Source organism: Sciurus vulgaris (assembly GCF_902686455.1).
Source record: "Sciurus vulgaris genome assembly, chromosome: 3".
Lineage (NCBI taxonomy): Eukaryota > Metazoa > Chordata > Mammalia > Rodentia > Sciuridae > Sciurus > Sciurus vulgaris.
Window position 1 is genome coordinate 41,501,465 of NC_136463.1, and position 23,621 is coordinate 41,525,085.

General features: G+C 52.7%; 1 protein-coding gene across 2 annotated transcripts in view; it reads right to left on the reverse strand.

Moving 5' to 3' along the window:
* Positions 1 to 620: 620 nt before the first annotated feature.
* KCNJ12 (potassium inwardly rectifying channel subfamily J member 12) overlaps positions 621 to 23,621 on the reverse strand; it is a 41,697-nt gene continuing 18,696 nt past the window's right edge. The window contains exons 2-4 of one of the 2 annotated variants that reach the window (XM_079134340.1): positions 12,562 to 12,683; positions 8,188 to 8,472; positions 621 to 6,119 (exon numbers count right to left, since the gene is read on the reverse strand). In XM_079134340.1, coding sequence (XP_078990466.1) covers positions 4,762 to 6,119; positions 8,188 to 8,437 — 1,608 coding nt within the window. In that variant the 5' untranslated portion in view covers positions 8,438 to 8,472; positions 12,562 to 12,683 and the 3' untranslated portion in view covers positions 621 to 4,761. The remainder of the gene's footprint in view (positions 6,120 to 8,187; positions 8,473 to 12,561; positions 12,684 to 23,621) is intronic. The other variant, XM_079134341.1, reaches the window with a different exon arrangement.

A 23,621-nucleotide genomic window follows, 5' to 3' on the forward strand; every position in this document is an offset into this window, starting at 1 on the left:
CACCTCACCCCCACCTCAACCCAGTTCCACTTGTCTGAAAGCAGGTTCTGAGTTGGGTTCATCTCATCCCTGGGGAGGCAGGACAGTGCAGGGAAGAGGGCTGGCTCAGGCCCCACCCAAGGGCCTGGGCTCTATCTTTCTGGCTGTGACCTTGAACTGGCCACACCCTCTGTCACCAAATCTGTGAGCTACAAATATGCTTTTGACAGATGAGGACGTTGAAGTTGAAGGGGAAAGAAGTCACTCTGAGTGTCCTAACAAGCCGGTGGCCTGGAATCTGACCCAGCATCCCTAGGGATATCAGCACAGCCAGTAGACAGGGGACAAGAGACTGTGAGTTCAGGTGACACAAATTTAAACAATATGTGGTACCAACAGGGGCCAGATTTTTATGCCTCTGGGGACCCATATCTAATGGTCAGTACTATGGGGGATAGACCAGGGATGAGAGGTCAAAGAGCAAGGCCACAATACTCTAACTCCAACTGCCTTGGGTTGCAGAATTGGGGTCCCAGAGGAGCTCCAGAGCCAAGGGAAGGGAGCCCCCACCAGACCAAGCCACAAGCTCCAATGTTCCTCCCTCCCTCCAGGTCTCATCAGAGGGAAGTTCCTACAAAAAAAAACTCTATGACCAATGCTGCCCCAGTCCCACAAAACCCAGACCCCATGTACCATAGAACATGTCCTTATCAGCCAGGAGTGACCAGGGGCTTTTTACTGGGTTACCTGGAATCAATATCTGAATCTTACAGAATGAGGATCCCCTGGGTCCCTCACTGAGGCAGAAAGGTGGAGAACTTAAAGGTGGAAACACACTGGCTAAAGGAAAGGATTCTCCCATAGAATACAGATTCCAGAGTTCGAGCCCCTTTGCAACACAGCAGCCTAGTTTCCTGAAAATGTGCCATGCACCTCCCCTGCTGGCCACGCTTGTCTGCACTGGGTCAGTCCTCCACCCCGAGGCCCACCCCTCCTCACCACATCATCTGAGCAGGGGAATCATGGCACCCCAACCCCATTCCAGGCCAAGGTAATGCTTCTTCAGACCCCAAGGCCCTCCTCTTCTTTCTTGCTGTGGGAACAGTGTTGCCCATCCCAGGGCCAGCTGCCCTCTTCTGCAGGAGCCCGGGGAGGGTCTGCTGGATACAGCAGATATCTGCATGTGGCTGGTGCTCAGCACATCTCTGCAGAAGGAAGGAGGAAAGGTGGGGAGAATGAGCAGCTGCCAGGAGGTGTGATGTCCATGGGAAAGAATGGAAGAAGGCCGCGTTATGTTCCTTCACCCTAGTGCTGCCATGTCCCACCCACAACCCTGAAAATGGGCTCTGGGAGCCCTGTGGCCCCTCAGGCAGGTATTGAGGAAGTAGCAAATGCCCAGCACTCAGTGCAGCCAGGCAGGGGACAGTCAGACACACATCTCAACACAGTGGCACTCAAAGAGATCAAAATGCATTTAATGTGATCTAGTCTCATTGCCTACATCTTTAGATACCGCTATGTATTGAAAATAACATGAAAATTCTCCGGTTTCACCATTTAAAATAGATTTGACATTCTATGACCTCACGCAGGGCAGACACCCCATACAGGGGCCTCCTGACGGTGGCTCCTTCCCGCTGCCCCCAGGACCCTTGGTTGGGTGGGGACTGGGCGGCACAGCACCAGCAGGATTTTGGGGGTGGCTTCCTGTGTTCTGAGCAGCAACCACAGGCTGCACATGGATGCACCACCCCACTGACACATACACACACATCCCAGGACCCACACACAACCACACACACACATGTACATGTGTTCACATGGACAAACACACCCACGGCCTCCAACACATAATCCAGGTACAGATGCTCGCCTTCAGATGCCTCGCAGTGGCACACACGCCCATCCACAGACTGTATAATCAGGGTAGAGAGTCAGGAACTATCAGGTTGGATTGTACCAACATCTGAGGTCAGTGTTCAATCAGACCAGTGTGCAACCAGCCTCAGCATGAAACCAGCCCCACACGGAAAACATGCACACGCACCCGTGGGTAGACACACGCACACACCAACATAACCATATTGTCAATCCAGAGACACACGTGGAGACAGTCGTGCACACATGTACACACTCCCACACATGCACATGCACTCACATGCCTCCCTTCCCCACACACTCCCCAGGGGGCCAGTCTCCCCAACCCTACACACGCACATGGCTCCCCACATCCTGCCTCCCGCATCAAGTGCACTAAAGAGGGGACTATTTTGGTCTTTAGCACAAGCAATAAATAAATAAATAAATAAATACAGGGAAGGGGGAAAAAGAGGACAGAAGCATTTGAAAACACAGATCTGCCTGCCTTTGGTGAGATGAAAGACAGCACTGGGCTGCTCTCCCGCAGGGGCTGGAGGCTGGACCATTCAGGCCCAGTGTGGGCCTAGCAGGACAGGCCTAAGAGGCAGATGACCAGGTCTCAGGGATGGCTGGAGAGCAAGCCTTGGGGGACACAGAGACCCTGGGTTATGCTCTGGATGCAGGGAGTAGAAGGCCAGGTCCCTGGCACTGGAAGGATAGAGCAGGGCACAGACCCTATATGGGCGCCCAGTGCCCAGGGGCCACCCTTGTCCTTCCCATGCCTCAGCCTGGAAACCTGCAGGAGTGAGTGAGAACCAAGCACTCTCATGCCAACTTCACCCTCAAGACCTCCAAGGCTAAGGCCAGAAAAGCCAGACTTCGGAGCTAGGGGCCAGGCCCAGAAGCCTAGAAGGAGCTGAGGTCTCTCCAGCAGATCCTGAGAGGAAAAAAATGGTCTGGGGCTGAAGCTTCTAGGCCAGAAATTAGGGTAAGGTCTGAGGCTAGGGTGGAGTGCCTCCGTGTGGGGGGCACTGGGTATCTCTGCCCCCTGCCCCAGGCACCTTGCAGAGAATTGATAGCCAGTGTCTAGGTCCTGGTCCTCAGGGAGAAAGTGAAGAGGCAGGAACCCCCACCCCAGACCTTTCCCCGCCTCCTACACCCCACCCACTGCACCCCACTTGGGCCAAAGAGTCCCTGGTGCTTTTTGGTTCCAATCTATTTTGTGGGGCACAGTTGGAGCAATCTGGGAAGTCAGGCAGAGGAGACACCCACTTTCTAATTATGGCCTTCCTGAGGGGCATGGTCTGGGGAGGACAGCCTTCCTCCACAATCCTGGGGAAGCTCAAGAAGAAGGGCATTCCATTTTAGCCTGGCCCTGCCAGCTCTAAGAACAAGACAGGGCTGGCAGCACCATTGCTAGTGACAAGGAGGCCTCAAGCCTTTGCGTGATGAAGGATGAGGGCCCATGTAAGCAGGCCAACCTCCAGGCACAGGAGCTGAAGTGACTCTGACCCCCGCCCCACCCCAGGCACTTAGCCAGTGTCTAGACCCTTCATTGCTCTGGTCCTCAGGGAGGATGAAGAGGGAACAGGCAGGAGCCTCCATCCCAGACCCCTGAAGCCAGAGCAGGATTTCTTTGTTTGGTGGCCAATTTCTCAAATTAGTTTTAAATGGCATCCCCAGTCATCTCAGTTGGTGGAAAGAGGATGATAATTCCTATCCTTTCCTAAACTCTTTTCTCTGCCATGAAGCAGCTAACCACAGCCTGGTGGGGTCCTTCCTGGGCTCACCTGTCCAGCCCCAGGTGGGGAGGGTGGGCGGTCAGGCAAGTGGAGTCAGGGACAGCAGGGGAGGACAGGCAAGTCCAATAAAAACAGAAACAACTCGAGTGGAACAACCCGAAGTCTCTAAGGCACGACTCACACTGTGGGCCCAGTGGGGATGGAGACTGATCCACTTCCTCTCAGTGTGGGAATCTGGCTTCCCAATAAGAAGCTATTCACTCCGATATTTCCCAATTGCCCCTCACTGTACCAGGGATGGATGCTCCCCAGGTAGAAATGAATAGGTGGGGGTTGTGGACCCTCAAGGGCTGGTCCTATACCCAGCCCTACATTGCACCTCTGAGGTACAAAGTCAAGCTCAAAATGCTCAAACCAGCTTCTTCCCAACCTCCCCCCACCCCACACCAATGACTTTTGAAAGCTTTTATTATGATGATTAACATGGTTCTTCTATCACAAACATGACCTGAATTCACCCCTAAGCACTATAGACTGAGCCTGGAGCACTGTGCTTGCCTGGGGCCTGCACACACAGGGAGAGGCCAGTCCAGCCTTGGAGAACCTTCTGGAGTCTTCATCCAGCTGCCTGCATCCTGGCAGACCAATGGGATTCTAATTGTCCTTTCCCTCCCCACAAATTAAAATTTTTTTTTCAATTGCATGTTGTTTTTTGTGGTTTTGTTTTTGTTTTTTTGTTTTGTTTTGTTTTTGTAAACAGTCTTACCCAAGCTAAGATTGAGAAAGCCAAAATCCGGTGTTTCCCCCCAAGTTAAAAACCAGCAAGGTGCACTGCAGCCTGCCAGCCATTGACACAGAGGCTGGACCCATTGTTGAGCCACTTCCAGGCAGGCTACAGCTCCATCTTCAGGCAGAGCCCCTGGCTCCTATGGCCTGTCCCCCAAGGAGGCCACCTCCCTGCCCCTGTGCCTGGTCAGCCTCTGAGGCTGGGGGCTGCCCATTCTGGCCGCTCACTCTCCCACCAACCTTCCAAGACTATTGCGAAGAAACATAAAACAACTAAAACACTATTGAGTCTGCGACCTGGGGCACCTGGCCCATTCTGCTCAAACCCAGAGCCCTCCAAGGACACCGGGCCTCTCCCTGGTGGGGTGGGCATTGCACCTAGGCCAAAAGTGGCTCAGATCTCTGACTCCCTTCTGTACGGCCGCTGTTCAAGGGCACTGCCACCGGCCTGCAGCCTGTCAAAGTCATGCCGGGGCTGGGGGCTGAGGCCGTCTCGACTACGGCCATCCTGGTCTCCGTCTACCTCATCCTCCTCATCACGGCTCAGGAAAGCCAACTCATTCTCGTAGCAGAAGGAGTTGGCGCTGGGCAAGAGGAACTTGTTCTCCACCAGTTCCTTGGCACTACAGCGGGGCGTAGAGGGCACCTCATAGGTCTTATGGAAGTGGGAGTAGTCAATCTTATACTGATTCTTCTCTTCAAAGAGCACTGGCTCGAAGCGGTGGCCCCACAGGATCTCGTTGGCTAGGTAGGAGCTGCGGGCCTGAGTGGTCATGGCTGTGGCCTCCACCATGCCCTCCAGAATGACCACGATCTCAAAGTCATCTGTCTCCAAGTCCTGCCGGCTGATGCCAAACAGTGGGCTGGCCTCATCGATTTCATGTAGGATGGTGATGGGTGACACCAGGAAGATGCGGTCCAGGCCCTTGTCAAAACCCACATCGATGTCAATCTGATCCAGCGGAATGTACTCGCCCTCCTCTGTGACCCTGGGCTTAATTAGCTGAGCCCGCACATGGGCCTCCACAATGTGACTCTTGCGTAGATTGCCCACACGCCACATGAGGCAGAGCTTGCCGTCACGCAGGGCCACCACAGCATTGTGGCTGAAGAGCAGTGTCTGTGCCCGCTTCTTGGGACGTGCCATCTTGGCCATGATGGCACCAATCATGAAGGAGTCAATGATACAGCCCACAATGGACTGTGCCACCACCATAAAGACAGCCACCGGGCACTCCTCAGTCACGCAGCGCAGCCCATAGCCTATGGTGGTCTGTGTCTCAATGGAGAAGAGGAAGGCTGCCATGAAGCCATGCACCTGCAGCACACAGGGAGTGCGGCCACGGCCCTCAGCTGGCTCCAGGTCGCCATGGGCAACAGCAATGACCCAGAAGATGACGCCAAACAGCAACCAGGAAGCTAGGAAGGCCAGAGAGAAGATGAGCAGCATGTAGCGCCAGCGGATGTCCACACAGGTGGTGAACATGTCAGCCAGGTAGCGCTGCGACTTCTCATCCATGTTGGCAAACTCGATGTTGCACTGGCCATTCTTCTTGACGAAGCGGTTGCGGCACCGGCGCCGCGTGTGTACTTTGCCATTGCCAAAGCCGTTGGCACCCGACATGGTGACCAGGTGCAGACCGTCCTCCTCTGATGACACAATACTGTAGGGGTTGGCCCGGCTGGCCGCGGTCATCCCGGGGTTGGGGGGGCCCTGACCCGCCCCCAGGCTGCCTCCAGGCCGGGGGGCTCCTGAAACAAAAAGGACAGTGTGTGTGGTTGACTCTGGCCTCCTCCACTGTCCCCACCAAGGTCCCACACTTACCCCCATCTTCCCTCCCATCCTAAGCCCACTCCCCACTCCACCTTCTCAGCCTGGAAAATGACCCCCCCGGTGCCTCTCCCAAATCCTTGGATTCATCTTAATGCCTCTTACTCCCACACTGAGATCTGCTTCCAAAATATATTTAGGATCCAATACCTCCTCCCACCCTCATGGCCTAAGTCCCCAGCATTGCCCTTCTGGACCAGTACAGGGGCTGCCTCCCTGTTACTGCCCAAATCCCCCAACCCTGTGGCAGCCATGGGGAGCCTGAGGATGCTGTTGAATCCTGTCCTCCTCTGCTCAAAGCCAGATCCTTCTGGGATCTTCAGGACCTGCAGCCCATGACTCCTCAGACCTCATTCGGAGCTTCCCTTTTGCTTGCCTTGCTGATGCCCCTCCAACAGACGTCCTCCTTCTGCTTTGCCCCCCTCAGGCTGTGGCTCCAGCACTGATGTCTCCAGAGGCCTCCCCATGCCCCAGGAGGACTGGATGCCCCATCCCAGTCATCATTCCACAGCACGGATCCTCTGATGAATCATGAGGGCAATAATAGCAAAATATTGCAGACAGGGTTGCACTGACTGAATGTCCCCACTGTAAGATGACCTGCTTCCTGACAGCAAGGAATTTTCTATTTTGCACACTGCTATCACACCCCCAGGGCCTAGAACAGAGCCTGCCAAGTCCCAGTCTTTGCACCCCTCACTTCAGACACCTTAAGCTGGTTCAGACACCTTAAGCACTCCTCTGATGCCCGTGTACTGTGCCTATGGTGCCCACTCAGGCACCCACAGGCCATATCTGTAACCTCCCTTTGGGCAGCAGTGAGGGGTGGCCCTAGAGTGGCCACCCAGACAGGGGTCACTTAGGGTTACCCCTGACTTCAGCCCAGGAGCCCCCCATTCCCTGCTTTCCTCATCTCTAAAGGAGGACCACAGGGTCACTACCCTGCCATGTGGAAGTACTCACAAGTGTCACCTGCTCCTTTCACACCCTTGGTCTACTCAGAAGGGGCCCTTGGCTCTGAACCAGCCTGCCACACGCCCTCATGCATATAACATGTGCCCTCCCACAGCAGGCCCTTCAGCATGGCACCTGGTCAGCAGAACAACCAGCTCTCAGGCCCCAGATGCACAGGCTGAGCAGCTCTCCCCCACACCCTACAGGTGCCACACAAGCCAGTTGATGTCATTCTGGGGGTCACACCATTGCCTGGTCCTCTGGCCACTAATGCCATCTGGAATACAGCTGCTCTTGCTGGGCTGAGCTGAAAGCTGGGAGAGCTGGAACTGGCTGGTGTGTGCAGGATGCTAAGAAGCTGTACCTACCATGGAGGCCCCACGTACTCCCAATCCTCACCTGGTCATACCACAAAGTCAGAACAGACAGAGCCACTAATACCTGCCTCAACAAAACCAGAAAAGCACTGAGGTGTCCAGAGGTCCCAGGTGGCTGAGCACCCACTATGGGCTGGGCACCAAGCACAAGGTAGTGATGCCAGGAATCAGTCCATCTGTGCCACATAGCTCCTGGCCAAGTCCATGCTAGTCAGGTACAGCCTCCAACCTCTGCTCCAACAACAGGTAAGGGTAAAGGCCACATGACTAGCCAAATCAGAAAGCACCCCCAGCATCTGTGCCCAACCAGTGCTGCTAAGCCCTATGGCCTGTTGGGTATAAGATGCTCAGATACGGAGGCCTGAGAACCAGAGCAAAAGCTGACCCGTATGGTATCCTGAGGTCAGACACAACTAATGCCCTCTGATAATCTCTGACAACCTATGGAGATAACTACCATTGTCACATATACTCTGAATGGTGGTTCAGAGAGGTTCAATGATTCCCCTTAAGCCACAAAGCCATCAAGCAAGAGAGCTGAGATCCAAACCCCTTGTGTCTAATGTAAAGTGTTCTACCACGGAACCCTAGGTTCTACAGGAGAACACCTGTCCTCACTCTGTTGTTCCCCCACAGCTGCTCCAGCTGACCACCTCACCATGGGTCTGAGGAGCTGAGGCCTGAGGCCACAATAGTAGATGCTGCTTCTGCCTGGACCAGGAGGAAGGGAGTCGGCAGGGGTGGGGACCCCCAGGGATGTTCTGGAGAGATGATTCAGTCCCAGATTCCTGGACCCTCCAGGGGGAGGTGGTCAGGGTTGGGGCACTCAGACGCCGGCGGGAGGCCGCCAGATCACAAGGGGCAGGTTTGTGTGGCCTGGAGGCCTTGAGGGACGTCCATCGAGTCATGGCTGCTGCAGTTAGTGCTCTGAGCAGATCGAGGCCTGCAGGAAACAGAATCATAAGAATCAAAGGCCAGAGAGCCCAGCCTGGCCCCTGGGAGCAGGGGCCAGGCAGCTTTGCCTCAGGCCAACTACCAGGCAGGTAAGGGTGCTACAGTGGCTCCTGGCATTTCTGCCAAGGCTGGGCACCTGGGACCCACCTAGATAGTGTCATACAGGCCTGGGAACTCCCACTTCAGTTGATGTTCCTCCTAAAACCACACAGAGAAAATTAACAAGGTCTAGTTCACAACTGCTCCCCCATTTTTCAGAGCTAGAAACTGACTTGGAACAAAGTCAATTGTCCAAAAACACCCAAAAACTAGGTAGAGAAAAAGTTGAAATCCAGAGTTTCAGCCCTTAGCTTCCTGGAACCTCCCTCTGCTGTGTGTGCATGTGTATGTGTGAGTATGCGTGCCTGTGTATCAGAGACAGAACCCTTGGGATGTGGAGCTCCCTGGTTGAGTACTTGGTGAACAAAGAACCACAAGAAAGACCCAGAAGAGGACTCATGAGTAGAAGCCCAATACCACAAACTTGCCAAATGTCCAATGGACACTCCCACACAAACACAGGTGTGGCAGCAAGATTACAAAACTCTGCAGTCTTTAAGGACTCAGTTTTAAGAAATGTAGGACAGTACCCTCAGCCAGAGATAGGCAGGCCTGTCTGACTCTTGCTTAATGCAGTGCATACAGTAAAAACAAATACAAAAAGGAATCAGAGAGTTTGGTTTTCTGGAAGAGATCTTAGCAAGCAACAAGGCCGCTCCCTACTTCGTAGATAGGAAAACAAAGGCCAAAGGAGAAAAAGAGGTTTCAGAGGAATGCATGAGCCAGGAGGAGATGCTCAACACGACAGTTGAGTTCCAGGCAGTACTGAGAGGGAGATGGGGAGAGGTACTGGGGTATGCTACCTGAGCTAGACAAGGCGATTCAACACAAGATGAGAGATCAAAGCAAATTCAGCAGGCAGAGGGCAGCGAGCAGAGGGCACAGACCATGCAAGAGGTGGTGAAGCCGACCAAGGACCAGCAGCCATGCGACCTGCTTCCTGCCCACCAGGATCCTGTAGATGTAGCCTCTCAGAATCCAGTGTGCTAGGAGCCCCGGCCAGCACCTGGGCTGGAGCTTTTAGAGAAGACACCAGAGAGCAGCTGCTACCCGACCCAAGGGTGGGGCCCCAGCGTCACCAGGAGGTGGGTCCGGATGGAGTTGGACACCCCATGCCCAGTCCCTGAGGCTCTGGGCACCTCAGGTTTCGGTAACATCCGGGAGGAGCTAGACAAGGCCTGGGTCCACATTCCCAGATGCCAAGAAAGCACAGACTGGGAGGGATGGTGGAAGGAATCACATGGCCCACACAAAGACATGGGGCCCCTGAAGGGGAGCACCCACAGAACCTCTCCTTCAGGGGCCCCTAGTTGGGAGGGACCCCTCCAGAGTTAGGAGTACAGTGGTCAAAATTTATCCACTATCAACCATCCATATACTAGATACTTTTCTGAAAGTTAAGATTAATTAAATTGATGTGTGCGTGTATGAATATGTCACAATGACTCCTACTATTATGTATAATTATAATGTACCAATAAAAACTTTAAAAAAAATATGGGCTGGAGTTGTGGCTCAGTGGTAGAGCACTTGCCTGGTATGTGTAAGGCCCTGGGTTCAATACTCAGCACCACATATAAATAAATAAAAAATAAAAATAAATAAATAAATAAATAAATAAATAAAAATTCTAATAAACTCACTCATTTAATCCCTATAATAACACTGTGGCTATTATCCCCAATTTCCAAGGATGAAACTAAAGTTAAGAGAGATCAAGTCACAGCCTTTATGGAGTGGTACTTCCAATCTGGGTAGTAGAGGTGAAACCAACACCCAAGGGTTTAAGTCCTGATGATGGCAATGCTGAAATCCAGTCTCAGTCACCTAGGCTCCTGCAAACCCATTTGATGATTAAGACAGACAAACTGCCCAAATCCACACTGTAAAGTGGATCCTTATCAGTACTGACCCATGGTTATTTGCCCTTGTTTGAAAGTCCAGGGACTGAGTACTCATGATCAAGTCCCAAAGTTGAAGACTCTTCCATGCAGGGAAGGCCAGCAGTGGCTTGTGTATGCCTCTTCTTACAGCTAGTCCCTGTGGGACACGACTAATCAATCACAGAACTTTTTTTCCACTGGGTGATGGACTACCACAAAATCTTTCTAATCCAGTCCCTATCCATCAAGTTTAGCATGAGAAGTTCTGAGAGGACTTCTTTGGTCAGTTACACAAGGAATTGAGAGGCTGAGGGCTGCAGAGTTCTCTCTTGTGCTAGGACTTGCTCAAAGAGTGGAACCACAGCAAGGCCAGGCTGGCAATGCAGGGGCAGTGAAAAGGGTCATCCCTGTGGGAGCATGGCCAGAGCCAGGAGCAAGGGGCCAGTGAGGAGGCAGAGGCTGGCTAGTAAGAGCCACGCATGAGTGTGGAGGGAGATGGAGAATTGGGAGGGACCTGACATTTCTGTTTCTCCCAACCTGGGAAGAAAGGGATCTCTCTTGTACCCATTCATCTTTCCAGGCAGACTCTGCTGCCACGTGCTCGGACAGCCTCTGCCCTTGTGCTGGCACATGGCCTGAACACATCTGGGATCTGTGCAGCGTAGGCTTTCTGTACCAAGCCTATTCTGTGCCTCAGGAGAGAATCAGTCATGGGGATATAGTAATCAGTTGATAGAGTGCTTGGCTAGCATGCACAAGGCCCTGGGTTCAATCCCCAGCACCAAAAAAAAAAAAAGGAGAGTCAGTCATGATATGTCAGAGTGTGCCAAGGATGCAGAGAGGGGGTCAGTGCTGCTCTAGAGTCCCCTCAGCCCTCACCACTTCAAGGCCCACCTACCAATTCCAATAGCCAACACCAGTGTCTTTTTGTCCAAAAGCTCTCTCCAGTCACTGAAGCACACTGTGCCTATACACAGACACTGGGGTCAGGAGACGGTGGCTCAAGGCCCCAGCTCCCTGCCCCTTGGGGTAACTCTGAGGGTGTGTTCCAGGCTGCCTCCTTGGCTGCCCCAACCTGACTGAACTCCAACTTCTCCGGCAATAACCATGAAGACAACACACCCTTTATTGGTTCCTTCTCTTCCTTGTCTTACTTCCTCTCTTCCCTCTAATGCTTCCTGAGTTCTCTACCCATTACTTACACTGGAACATTCCCCTCCTGGACCCTGCTCATGGGGCCTCAGGTGGCTTCTCCCCAGCAAAGACTACTCCCCTCCTGGATGCCCACACCACCGCCAGTATGGCTCTGTTTTGGTTCTGGTTCCCTAAAACTTGCTCTTCCCCACTCTTCTTCCTCCTCTCCCCTCCTCCATAAAACCTTTTTGAATTCTCTAGCCCTGAGATTTTCCTGTTAGGGCCCAAAGCTACTTTCTACCTTGTGTGAGAGTTCATCTTGCCCGGGCCCCATCTCTGATGCACCTCAGAGACCCAGAGAGGCTGGTACAGGCTCTGGCACAAAGGAGACACCCAGGAAATGGTCCCTTTCCAAAGGAAAGGCTGATGGTATAAGCAGTGAATAGAGGGAGGGATGAGGAGGTGCTGGAGCCATGAATGAGGAGACAGACATATGCACAGGTGGGTGGTCAAGCAGATGGATGGATAAATTGGGCTGACAGATGGGTAGGTGGATAGATGGGGTGACCAGATAAATGGATGAGTTAGGTAGGTGGAGAAGTGGGTGGATAGATAGTTGAGCAGATGAATGGGTGGGGGAAATGAGTAACAAATGGATAGGATGGGCAGGTGGGTGGATGGATGGATTAGTGAGTGGATGAATAAATGGGCAGGTCAGTGAATGGATGAATGGATGATGGATGGATGTGTGGATGGAGGGGTAGGTGGGCCCATAGGTAGATGGGTGGTAGATGGATGAGCATGTTTGGAACTACTGGATGGATAAAGGGTGAATAAGAGGCCAGAGAGGTGGGTGAATGGGCAGAAGAAGAGATAGATGAGTGGGTGAGGGGAAGCACTAATGAGCATTTGGTGGATGGATGATGAACCGAACAGGTCTGCATCAGAAAACGTAATCTTACCTCTTGAATTCTATTTTCTAAGTAATGGTGCTGAGCCGGCAAGTAACACTCTTCAGGGTTGAATTAGCAGCGGCTGCCATTTCCCAGGCACCAGCTGGGGAAGACCCAGTCACTAGAAGATCCTAAAGTGAACAAAGAAAACCCAAGTTACTGCACAGGCTAATGCTCTCCCCAGAGGGGCTCAAAAGTTAGAACTTTTCATACAAACCCACATTTCTCTTCACTTCCCTCATGACCCTCATGAGAGGTGGAGGAGGCCCCCAGCCTGCACCTCTGATGCCCCCACACCTTCACAGCATTCAAGCACTGTCCACAACAACCATGTAGAACCAGAAGGGTGAAACAAGATGGGTCTTCAGAGAAAATAACAGCCAACAATTATTAGCAATTATTAGCACCCACTGCAGGCTGATGGTGTCCTAGATACTTTCCCCATGACATCTCATGGAATCCTCACAATCCCACAAGGTTGGAGCTCTTTCTGCTCCCATTCTAGAGAGGTAGATAATGTGGCAATTCTCCTGGTATTAAAAAGGGACTCAGTCCCCAGTCTATGCTCCTGGCCATCACCTGCTGAGCCCTCCCAATGCCACCCTGGGCCAGCTATGGACAGCTGGATGGGTGGACGTGTGAATGGATGAATAAATGGGGGAGGCTGCATGGAGAGAGGAATGGACGGATGGATGGGTGAATGAGGTGGTTAGGTGAGTGGCATGGGAGCATGGACGCATAGACACCAGTAACTTTCCAGGGACTTCCCTTGGGCATACACACATACTACATGGTGTTGGCAATCCCCCAGAATCAACTTGGCCATTTGTCTAAGAGGCCCCTTTCCTTCCCCTCCAGCATGCTGTGAGAAGCAAGAGAAGATGGTGGGAAGGGTCCCTGTGAATTTCCAGAGGTCAGCTTCCTTGAGATGCTTCCCTCTTCCCCTCCTCCCAGGCACTGAGTCCAGAGGCCCCACCCTATCCAAGGGTACAGTCAAGTCTGGTGTGTCACACTGTCACACTGTCACACTGGCTTTTCTGGCTAGGATTAAGGGAATGGTTGGTGAGTCACCTCCACATCATAAGCCTCTGAGGCAGGTGACAGTGGTAGGTTTAGAGGTGCACAGACATGGGTTCAAATCCCAGTTCTGCCCCTCACAAGCTGTGTGACTCTGGGTGAGTCATTTCACCCCCTGGAGCCTCCCAGCCCTCAACCTCCTGATTTCCCACCCCCATCATTCCCTTAGCAGCTGCCATAGACCCAGGGTTTGTCACTCAGCCCTTTCACTGTCAAAACTGATGAGGTTCATGGAGGCTACACCACAGACCAGTGTCATACAGCTGGGAACCCATGGTAGGGACTTGGGCCAGGGCTGTGATCTCATGCCCTTCCAGGGAGTAAGCCCACACTGTGCCTGGCCTGAACTGTGTGCTCGGCCATTGACTTCAGTTATTCAAACCCTCACGGCCCCCACAACACCACTGAACACAGGAGGAAATGAAAGTCAAAAGAGGCAAGTCATGTGTCCCTGCTCACTGAGGGCCTAGGACAGGCCAAGTGATGAACAGGAAGTGAGGAGGGCATATTTCTCACTCCTGTCCTTTTTCCTGAACTTTCTTTAGTTCCCCACTGCCTGGTGGTAACAGCCCACCTCCACAGAGTTCCAGCTCTCAAGATCTTATTCCTGACTCCCTATATTTCCTAGAATGGGCTTCCTCAAGACCTAAAAATCCAGCCCTAGCTTCCTCATCTATGATTAGCTCCACTCTACACAGAAAACTGAGGCTTAGAGCAGAGCCAGCAAGTGGGGTCCTAAGAACCCTGGTCTCTGGACACCTTGTCCAGGGTTCCTTGTCCATCCTGCAGTGGCCATGCAACCCACATTGTGAGCTAACCCTTCCAAGTTCACCAGATTCCTTCCTGGGTCATGATCACCACTCCAGCTGAGGGAGACTAGACCTGGGGGCAGTGCTTCCTGGCCTACAGTTTCCAGCAAGTAAGGGCAGGGCAGGACTGTTCCTGAACCTCCCCCTGTGCCAACCTTTTGGCAGCAGAGGCCAAGGCTGAAACCACCCAGGGGACAGGGCAAGGCACTTCCCCTTCCTGAGGCTCAGCTTCCTCCTCCCAAAACTGGGGATGATGCCACCTGCCTGGTCTCCCAGAGGATGTGCCCATGAAATTGAATGCTGGGACGGGAGGTATGGGCCAGGCACAAGGCCAGGGACAGGACCTGACACCAGTAGGGCTCAGGAGAGAGCCACCATCATCATCAACAGCAGTCACCCTGGAGGGGCATGACACCCCCAGATTACTGGGGTACTTCCCTGGGCCTAAGATTCACCAGCCAAAAAATGGGAAGATGCCAAACACCTCAGGAGGCTCTCCTAGGGACCAACCAAGACACATTTCTGGTGTCTGGCACACAGCAAACACACAATAAGTGCAGGTTCTCCACCTAAGAAGTACGGAGTGTCAGTTTATGATACCCCCCTTAGACAGCTGAAAGAAGAAACAGAGGTCCCAACCAGGCGGAGAGCTGTGCCTGATTCTCCCCCAGAAGACTCTCCAAAGGTTTCATGGTGGCAGGGACCAGGCTACCTCCTTCTTCAGTTCCCAGGACATGCCCAGCTCACAGATGGGGTTCAGTAAGTACTGGTTGCAGAAAACATGAGGGATCTTTGCAATCTATAGTCTGGAGACAAGAGCTGGACCCGCTGACCTCATGGATGGGCTGCACTAAGTGACCGGGAGAGATGGACATCCACCCTGTGAGCCCTGAGGTGAGGACAGGGCGAGAGGTTCTGGCCCCACCAGAGTGGATGACAGACACACCAGACACCAGGGAATGTTTCTGATGGTATTTTTATCTTGAGAACATCCTTTGCAGAGGGTGGGGGCAAGGGAGATAGGGTGTCCTTGGCCCCAGGCCCCTGGGAGCAACGGAGGACAGAGGCCCCGCCGTGCCCTCTGTGGGATGATCGCTGCAGACATCCTCCTTGGGCTTTGTTGAGTCCCAGGAGTAGAGACACCTAAAGGGTCTTGGGGGCTTCATGTGGCTCCCATTTGTTGTGTGACCTGGGACAGGTTTCTCTGGTCTCCCTCTTGCTGTCCACTCTTCCTGAGGGTCTGCTCAATGCCAGGTTCAGCTCTGGGCACCAGGGACTTGAAGAGGTACCAGCAGGCACCTGCCTTTGTGGGACTCCCTGCCTAGCAGGGCAGACAGCAAGGAAATTAGCAGTCACAGCACAGCTGGATCAGAGCCACGTCAGAGCCCTGGGAGCTCAGGGGAGGTGTCTAGCCCAGTGGGGAGACATCAGGAAGGCTTCCTGGAGGAGTGTTAGAGACCCCAGGAGCACCGAGCAGGGACAGAGAGAGCCCAAACTGATCTTCACCACAGGACAAAGGAGGAACCAAGAGTGGCTTAGGTCACCCTGGGTGTTATGACGGCTCTTGGAGTCCCTCAGATCTGGGAGCAGATTCTGGATCTGCTCCTCACATGCTAGGTCTTGGAAAGGCTCTCTCCACCTCTGAGCTTCCCTGCTCTTGTCTGCAAATCAGGGGCCAACCCAACATCCCAGCACCCTAAGGGATTTGGGCTGGAGTGGGGATACACAGAAATAGGTAGGGGCACATCGTGGTCATCCTAACAACAGGGAAGAAGAACATTATTGACTGCCTTAATGTGTGCAGGCACTGGGGCCAAGGTGTCACACTGACAGGGGAATGAAACCGAGGCCCCAAAAAGCACTGATGTTATATTAACAAGCTTGAACTTGATCCCAAGGGCTATGAGGACCTCAAGAGCCATAAGAGAGTTTAGAAGTATAAGAGTTCTGGGGCAGTATCTCCTGGATCTAAATTCTATCTCTGCTCCTTTCTGTGTAGCAACTGAAACCCTGGCTTCTTCAGCTCATTATTTCAGAGAATGTTCAAGAGGGATAGCACAGGCATCTCTGATGGGATGAAATGAGCTGCACAGAGGAGCCATGTCCCAGGTCACCAATCTATGAGCGACAGAGCGAGGCCTAGCATCTGTCTCTGGCCCCTCTGTGCTTTAGCCCCCACTCATCAAGATCCCTTGGGCCCACCTGATCCCAGCAGGATAGGACCCAGTTTGGAAGTTGCATTTCTTCCCCAATGGGTGGAACCAACACAAAGCCTGCAGGATCAAGGCCACGGCCCCCACAACCTGATGGTTGCTTTCCTTGCTTCTTTGCTCCCCTTCTCCTTCCCCATTTTAAAATCTGACCTTATTTCAGGAACAGAATATTCCCAGGGAAGGTCTGACATACCACTAGGAGGCCTGGGGTCCACCTGGTATGGACAGGAGGCTAAGCTTTGAGATGAGGTGCCCAGAAAGAAAGGGTGGCTTCCAGGGGGCCCATTGCCACGCCCCCTTTACGCTGGGACCTGAGAGCACAGCCCAGGCAGGCCACACCTCTCCACCTGCTGCAGAGGGTCCCACTCAGCCTGCAGGAGCTCACTCAGCAACTATCTGCTATGTGCAGATCCCAATGTTGGGGCCAACACTAGGGTGGTGTGAGGCAGACAAAATGTACTGGGAAGAAAAAGAGCCAGGGGACTTCAGGGACAGGTGGGGTCAATTCAGAGGCCAGGGAAGATGTTTCTGAGGAGGAGGTATTTGACTGGACACCTAAATGAGGAGAAAATGTGAGAACAGAGTATTTATTAGTGGAAGTGGGAACAGTAGACAAAGGCCCTGAGACTGGACTCAGATTCCACGTGTTCAAGAGCCCAAAAGGGTGATGGGAACTGGTGCTGAGCATACCAGGGAGAGGAGAGGGTGGCAGCGACAGCAGAGAAGGCTCAACTGAAGTCCCAGGCCTCCTCTTTCTCATCAGTGGTAACGATACGAGTCCATGTCCCAAGGATGGCATTCCAAGGAACTGCTTCCCACCCTCCCCTTACACATGCCGGATCCCCTAGGGGAAGCCCTTTCTTCCCCATTTTCCCTCAAACTCCTTCACATCTTTCAACAACCACTTTCAATTCCCCACTCCCTTATGCTTCAGACCAGACTGTGCTAAGAGCCATTACCTACTCCTGAGTCTCCCCGACCCGAGGATGGGGCCTGGGTCTGAGTTCCCTGAGGGACCCCCCAGCACAGGGTCGGGCTCCTGGGGGAGGCAGAGGAGGGAACTGGGAACCAGGAAACTGCTCCTGTGCCCCCAGAAGTGCCCTTGAGGCCTACATGGAAAGATAGCACGCAGGGCTGCAGCCAATCCCAAGGCACCTCCCTGTCACAGGACCTTCTCTGTCACCACCACCCTCTGGCCTCAGTTTTGCCATCTGTCAAATGAGATACCCCTCAAAATCCTGTTCACCTTGTCACGGGGAGAAGCCTGAGGCCTGGAGGCAGGCAGTCTCCCACACCCCTCCCTTATTAACTGCTCACAGCAGGGCCACCCCAGCAGGAGGGCACAGAGCTGTCATCCTCAGGGCACCAGATGCGCTTGTCCCTTAGGACAGGAAATGTCAGCTTTCTGCCAGGCCAGTAAGGGGGCCCTGAGCCAAGCCCAGGAGTGGGGTGAAGGCGGGGGGGTTCCTCCTGCCCCTGTGACCCTGCTGGGATGCTCACAGCCTGGCATGGGTATCTACAATGGTCATGTGAACAGGTCTGGCAATGCAGCTGATCCCTGGCTCCTTTTTTCCCACCATGGCCAGGAAACTAAAGTCCAGGTCACAGGATACCTGTCTTGTTCCCCAGACCCACAGGAGGACTGCCCAGGGAGACAGGGGCCCAGTGAAGGACCACACAGGCAAGGGCAGGCTCTGTGGTCCTTACAACAACTGAGGGCTCAAGGATGGAATCCAGGTGTTGATTAAACATCACAGGAGGCCATCATTTGGGACTTAGCTCCTGCACTAGGCCTCACAGACCAGACTAAAAATCAAAATGGAGTCACTGACACTAAAGGTCCATGTCCCTAACCTGAAACTGACCTTCCAAGACACCAGGAAAAATGAGATGATAACCAATTTTCCCAAACAGCCCAGTTTTAATCAGTATGATAATGAAGTTATCTCTGCCTTAATCCTTTCATCAAAAAACACAACCTGACATTAACTAATCAGTTATTTTTCTATTATTGTTCTGTCTCCCTGCCCACCCCCACTTTATAAGAAAGTTACTTTGAAATGACCAATCTGTTTTTCTTTGGATTCTGCTTTCTTCAGCCTTTCTCTGTCTATAAAATCAACCTCCTCTGCTCAGTTCACTGGAACACTTATTTTATTTTATGGAATGAAGTGTTGCCTGATTCTATAATCAAAAATAAAGCCAAGAAAGGTATTTAAGCTAAATTATTGTAATTTTGTCCTTTGACAGATCTGGTGAACACTGCTGACAATATCTCAGACCTCTTGAGGAATACAGAAAAGGTGCCACTGACCCCTTACAAGATCCCCTGTCTTCCTCAGGGAGCTCCGAAGTCTCTAAGTTAGTTGTGAACTCAATGAGGAAAAAACGGCAATTTCTTCTCCCCCCATCTCTCTGCAAACTGCAGAGCCTACGGTTCCCTCTGCAATGAATGCAGGCAGCAGGGCCCGCCGCGCCTGGCTCCCACCTAGGCACTACTGCAAGGCAGACAGTGATGCAGACGCTGGGGCTGCACCTGCTCCCCTCCCTGCCTCCAGTGCAGCTGCTCTTAGAACCTCAGCCAGGTCTTGATGGTTGTAGGCGCTCATCAGGCAGCAGCATGCTAATTACTACATCACCCACTTAAAGATACTGTTTGATAAGTAGCACAACATTTCTGGTTTCCTTTGTATTCCTAAGGAGCTTTTCTCATGCATGCAAAAATGTCATTCTGAAGCCATGCATGGTGGTGCATGCCTGTAATCCCAGTGACTCCAACAGCTGAGACAGGAGGATCCCAAGTTTAAGTCCTACCTAGGTAACTTAATGAGATCCTGTCTCAAAATAAAATGAAAGGACCGGGTGTAGTAGCATACACCTGTAATCCCAGCAGCTTGGGAGGCTGAGGCAGGAGGATGGCAAGTTCAAAGCTAGCCTCAGCAACTTAGTGAGGCCCCAAAGGACTCAGTGAGACCCTGTCTCAAAATTAAAAATAAAAAGGGCTGGGGATGTGGCTGTATAGTTAAGCACCTCTTGGTCCAATCTCTGGTACCCAAAAAAGTAAAATGAAAGGTACTGGGGATGTAGTTAGTGGTAGAACACCCCTGGGTTCAATCTCCAGTACTGCCCAAAAAAAGTCATTCTGATAAAGTGGATGTCAAAGGCACCCACAGCATACAAATGTTCAACGTGCCATTAAAGGAAGAAGGGCTGAGCCTCAGCAAGTTGGGGACCATAGCCTCATCCGTGAAATAGCAGGGCAGCCTGGCCACACACCCATTGGTTCATCCATTCATCCGTTCACTCAGCAATCATGCCTTTTTGAGCACTACTCCATGTAAGGTGAACCATGAACAGGGAGGCTCTGCCCCTCAGTGCTTCTAACAGAGAGAGTAAGACAGACAGACATGCCAGGAAAAAGAAATGGATGATCATGTAGAAGGTTCAGACTGCAGGAACTGCAGTTTGGCCACCCAGAAAGGTGACATTTGAGGCTGACCAGGAGACAGACAGGTCTTGAAGCAGGAAGCAAGGCTTCAGGGAGAGAATGCAGCAAGTGCAAAGGCCCTGAGGCCAGAATGAGGAGCTGAGTCAGAGAAGTGAGATCAGAGAGGCGATGGGGTGGGAAGGGCAGCTCAGAGACATGGGCAGGACCAACCCAGAACCTTGACCCACCCCCTCAGGTTTCCTCTGGACATGTGGCCCACCTTCCATCTCCCAGGTCAAACCTACAGTCACTAGGGCTGGGGGCCCAAGCCAGGAGCATGAAACTGAGGAAATTTCCAGAAGGCAGGACAACAGTATTCACAGCATTGGTTTTCCAGGCATTACCTCATCTTAGTCCTGAGTGAGGTACAGCTCTCAATAGCTCCACCTCACAATGAGGAGACTGAGGCACCCCAAAGCTAGAGGGTGGTAAACAGGTCCCTGGAAGCCACTCTGACCCCACAGTTGCCTGGCACCAACCTCTCAATGCCACGCATGCTTTTCCAACCCCAAACAAACAGGTTCTGCACGTCTTCTGTGTGTAAGGAACACCCCACACCATGACTCATACCATTTCCATGCACGCTATTATTCCTTTTTACAGAGGTACAAAAGTGGGGCTCAGAGAAGGCAAATTGCATGCCCAAGGCCACAAAATCATGGTACAAAGTTCATGGCAGAGTAAGGGTGGGAATTCAGCACTTCACAGAGACCCAAGATGTTGGCTTTTGTGTCTCCATAGAACTTATAGCCATACTCTGGGATTAGGACCACCTCCTGCAGGAAGCTTTCTCTAATTATGTAGCTCCCAACCCTTGGATGGAGGTTAACTGGTGCCCAAGAAGGCCAGAGTTACTGGAGTCCAGAGCTGGTGGGGCAGGGACCTGGCATCTATATCCTGTTGGGCCCCTGCTGCACTGTGACCTTGAGCTGCTGGCCCTAGGCTGGCCCTAAGAGAACTAGGTCAGTTTGGGGAAGCAAGGGTGCAAACAGCTGGTCTCTGCCCAAAGAGCAGCAGGGGCAGACACTGAGAATCCCAGGAAAAGCTTTCCCTGCCCAGCTTCAGAAGAAAGAAGTTTTTATTTTGTACCTGCTGAGTGCACCTCTCAACGACCGTGGGACCCCCACCTTCAAAAGAAAGAGACTCAGAGAGGGACTCCAGCAGCCCAGGACAGAATGACCAGCCAGTGCCTGGGAGCTGGGCATCCTGGAGAGGTCCCTGGGATGTGTGGCTGGATGCTGCCAGCTAGGCTCTGCACAGCATAAAGATAAGTAAGGCTGCCTGTCCCCATCCTTGCACCAGCATCCACAAGCAGGGCAGATGTTGAGCGGGGGGCTGTGAATTCTTTGTAGGATTGTTTCCAGCCTTGGCCAGCTTTAGCTTGCCCTCCTTCTCTTTCTTCCTCGACTGTGGAATTGAGCCCAGGGGTACTCTACCACTGAGGTCCATCTCCAGCCCTTTTTATTTTTTTTATTTTGAAACAGTGTCCCTAAACTGTCCAGGCTGATAGCAAACTTTTGAACTTTCTGCCTAGCCTCCTAAGCCTCTGGGATTGCAGGCATTCACCACCACACCCAGCCCCTGCCTCCACATTTAAGGTCCACGTTTTCATGATTAATCCTTGCCTCAATTTCCACATCTATAAAATGGGCCTACTCTCTGGCTCCCTGGAGCAGCTGTTGGGGGATTAATGCTCAATGCCCAGAACAGGATCTGGCACACAGCAGGCAGCCTGCAGGTGGTAAGAGCCATTGGTGAGATCTTTGGTGACACATCCACGAGTGTACATGGGCACACAGCCTGAGGTATGGCACATGCTTTTCAAGGCCTTTCTCAGAGACAGACCTTGAGTCAAGGATTTGAGAACAAGCCATCTATTTGGGGAGGTGACCCCAGGAAGCACCCATAGGGGACATGAGGCAGGAAAGAATGGCAGTCAGTAACAGAAGCATTGGAGAGTGATGACCACTGTGGACCCAGACTTCAGTGCTGTGGGTGTTATTCCCCTAGATTATCCCCCTGATGGGCAAGAAAGTCCCTTGGAGGACACCCCAAGGTGCTCTGGGTGGCCTGGTGTCAGGGACCATAGCTGCCAAGCGCCGCAGAGCAGCACATTCACTCCCATGGCCATGAATGCAGGCTGCTCTATTGACCAGAGAAAACTCTGGGCAGAGCCCAGGTGCTGAGGGAAGCTCACCATCTGATAAGGGCACAGTCAGCCAGCAGCTCCTGCCTCACACGCAGGTACGTGCTGGGTATGCAGCAGTGCACCAGCACACGTGCAACCCACCTACCTGCATGTGCACTCGTGGGCATGCACAGGGGCCTGTGCCCTTCCCCAGATCTGGATCTGTGCATGCTCATGTGGAGCTGTGCACCTGGAGCCGTCTCTCTGCATCTGTTCTTGCACATTTGTATACACAGGCGAACACACACACACCCATGTCCATGGCTACACGTGTGCACACACCATGGTCCCTCACCCAAACCTGGCAATGGCCACAGGGTGGCAGAGCCACTCTGGTCACCTTGGCAACAGGGCAGGAACTAGCTAGTCTGGGACAGCCTTGGTTCAAAAGCAAAAAAATAATAAAAACCCAAACACTGAACACAAAGAGACTAGATGAAATAAAGGAGCTGGGAGTGGGCAAGGCTAAGCCCCCTGCTCTGCTCACAGCTCCTGATCCCCACCTGGAATTATTGTCCTTGCCCCAGCTGAGGGCTGCCAGAGCAAGGGTGCTAGTCCAAGGCCCCATGTCAAGCTGGGTTGACTGAGCTCCAGGAGTGGGTCGCTTCAAAGTCCTGGGGAGCCCACTCAAGGAACAGTCAGCAGGACAGAAGTACCCTGGAGGTGCCCACTCCCTGAGACACTGAGCCCCAGAAACAAGACTCCAAGCACTCTGCAAACCTGGGGATGCTGGGCCACACCCTCACAAAAGTTGCTCTCTCTGGACAATTAATGCACTAATTGCACACACTACCCGTGGCCAGTGCATTAGCCCAGATCAAAAGATGATTAATTCACGAGTTTCCTTCTCTCTCTTATCCCCACAGCCAGCTCATCGGCCTCAGTTGCTTTTGCTGGGCAGGGAGGGCAGGGAGGGAGGGCAGGGAAGAAGGGCCCGACCCACAGACGTTTTCCTATCCATGCTCGAAAACATTGCATGCTATTTATATTTCATCAGACAAGAGTGCTCAGGGATGAAACTGCCGGTGATCCACTCCCTGCAGGCAGCAGGAGCCACAACCCCCACTCAGGCAGTGGCTAAAATGTGGACTCTTGCTCTCAGGCCTGAAAAGCTAGGGTTTCCTGTATTCTTTGGTAAGGCCCTTACTCCAGAGCCCACGGCAAGAACTTTGGTCACAGCTACAGGGTACTTTACCTGGACTACCCTGAAGTGCCCTGAGAAAGCCCTACAGGGCAGATTCAGACACATGAGGAAACTGACATTCAGAGAGGTCAAGCTATTTACCCAAGGCCAC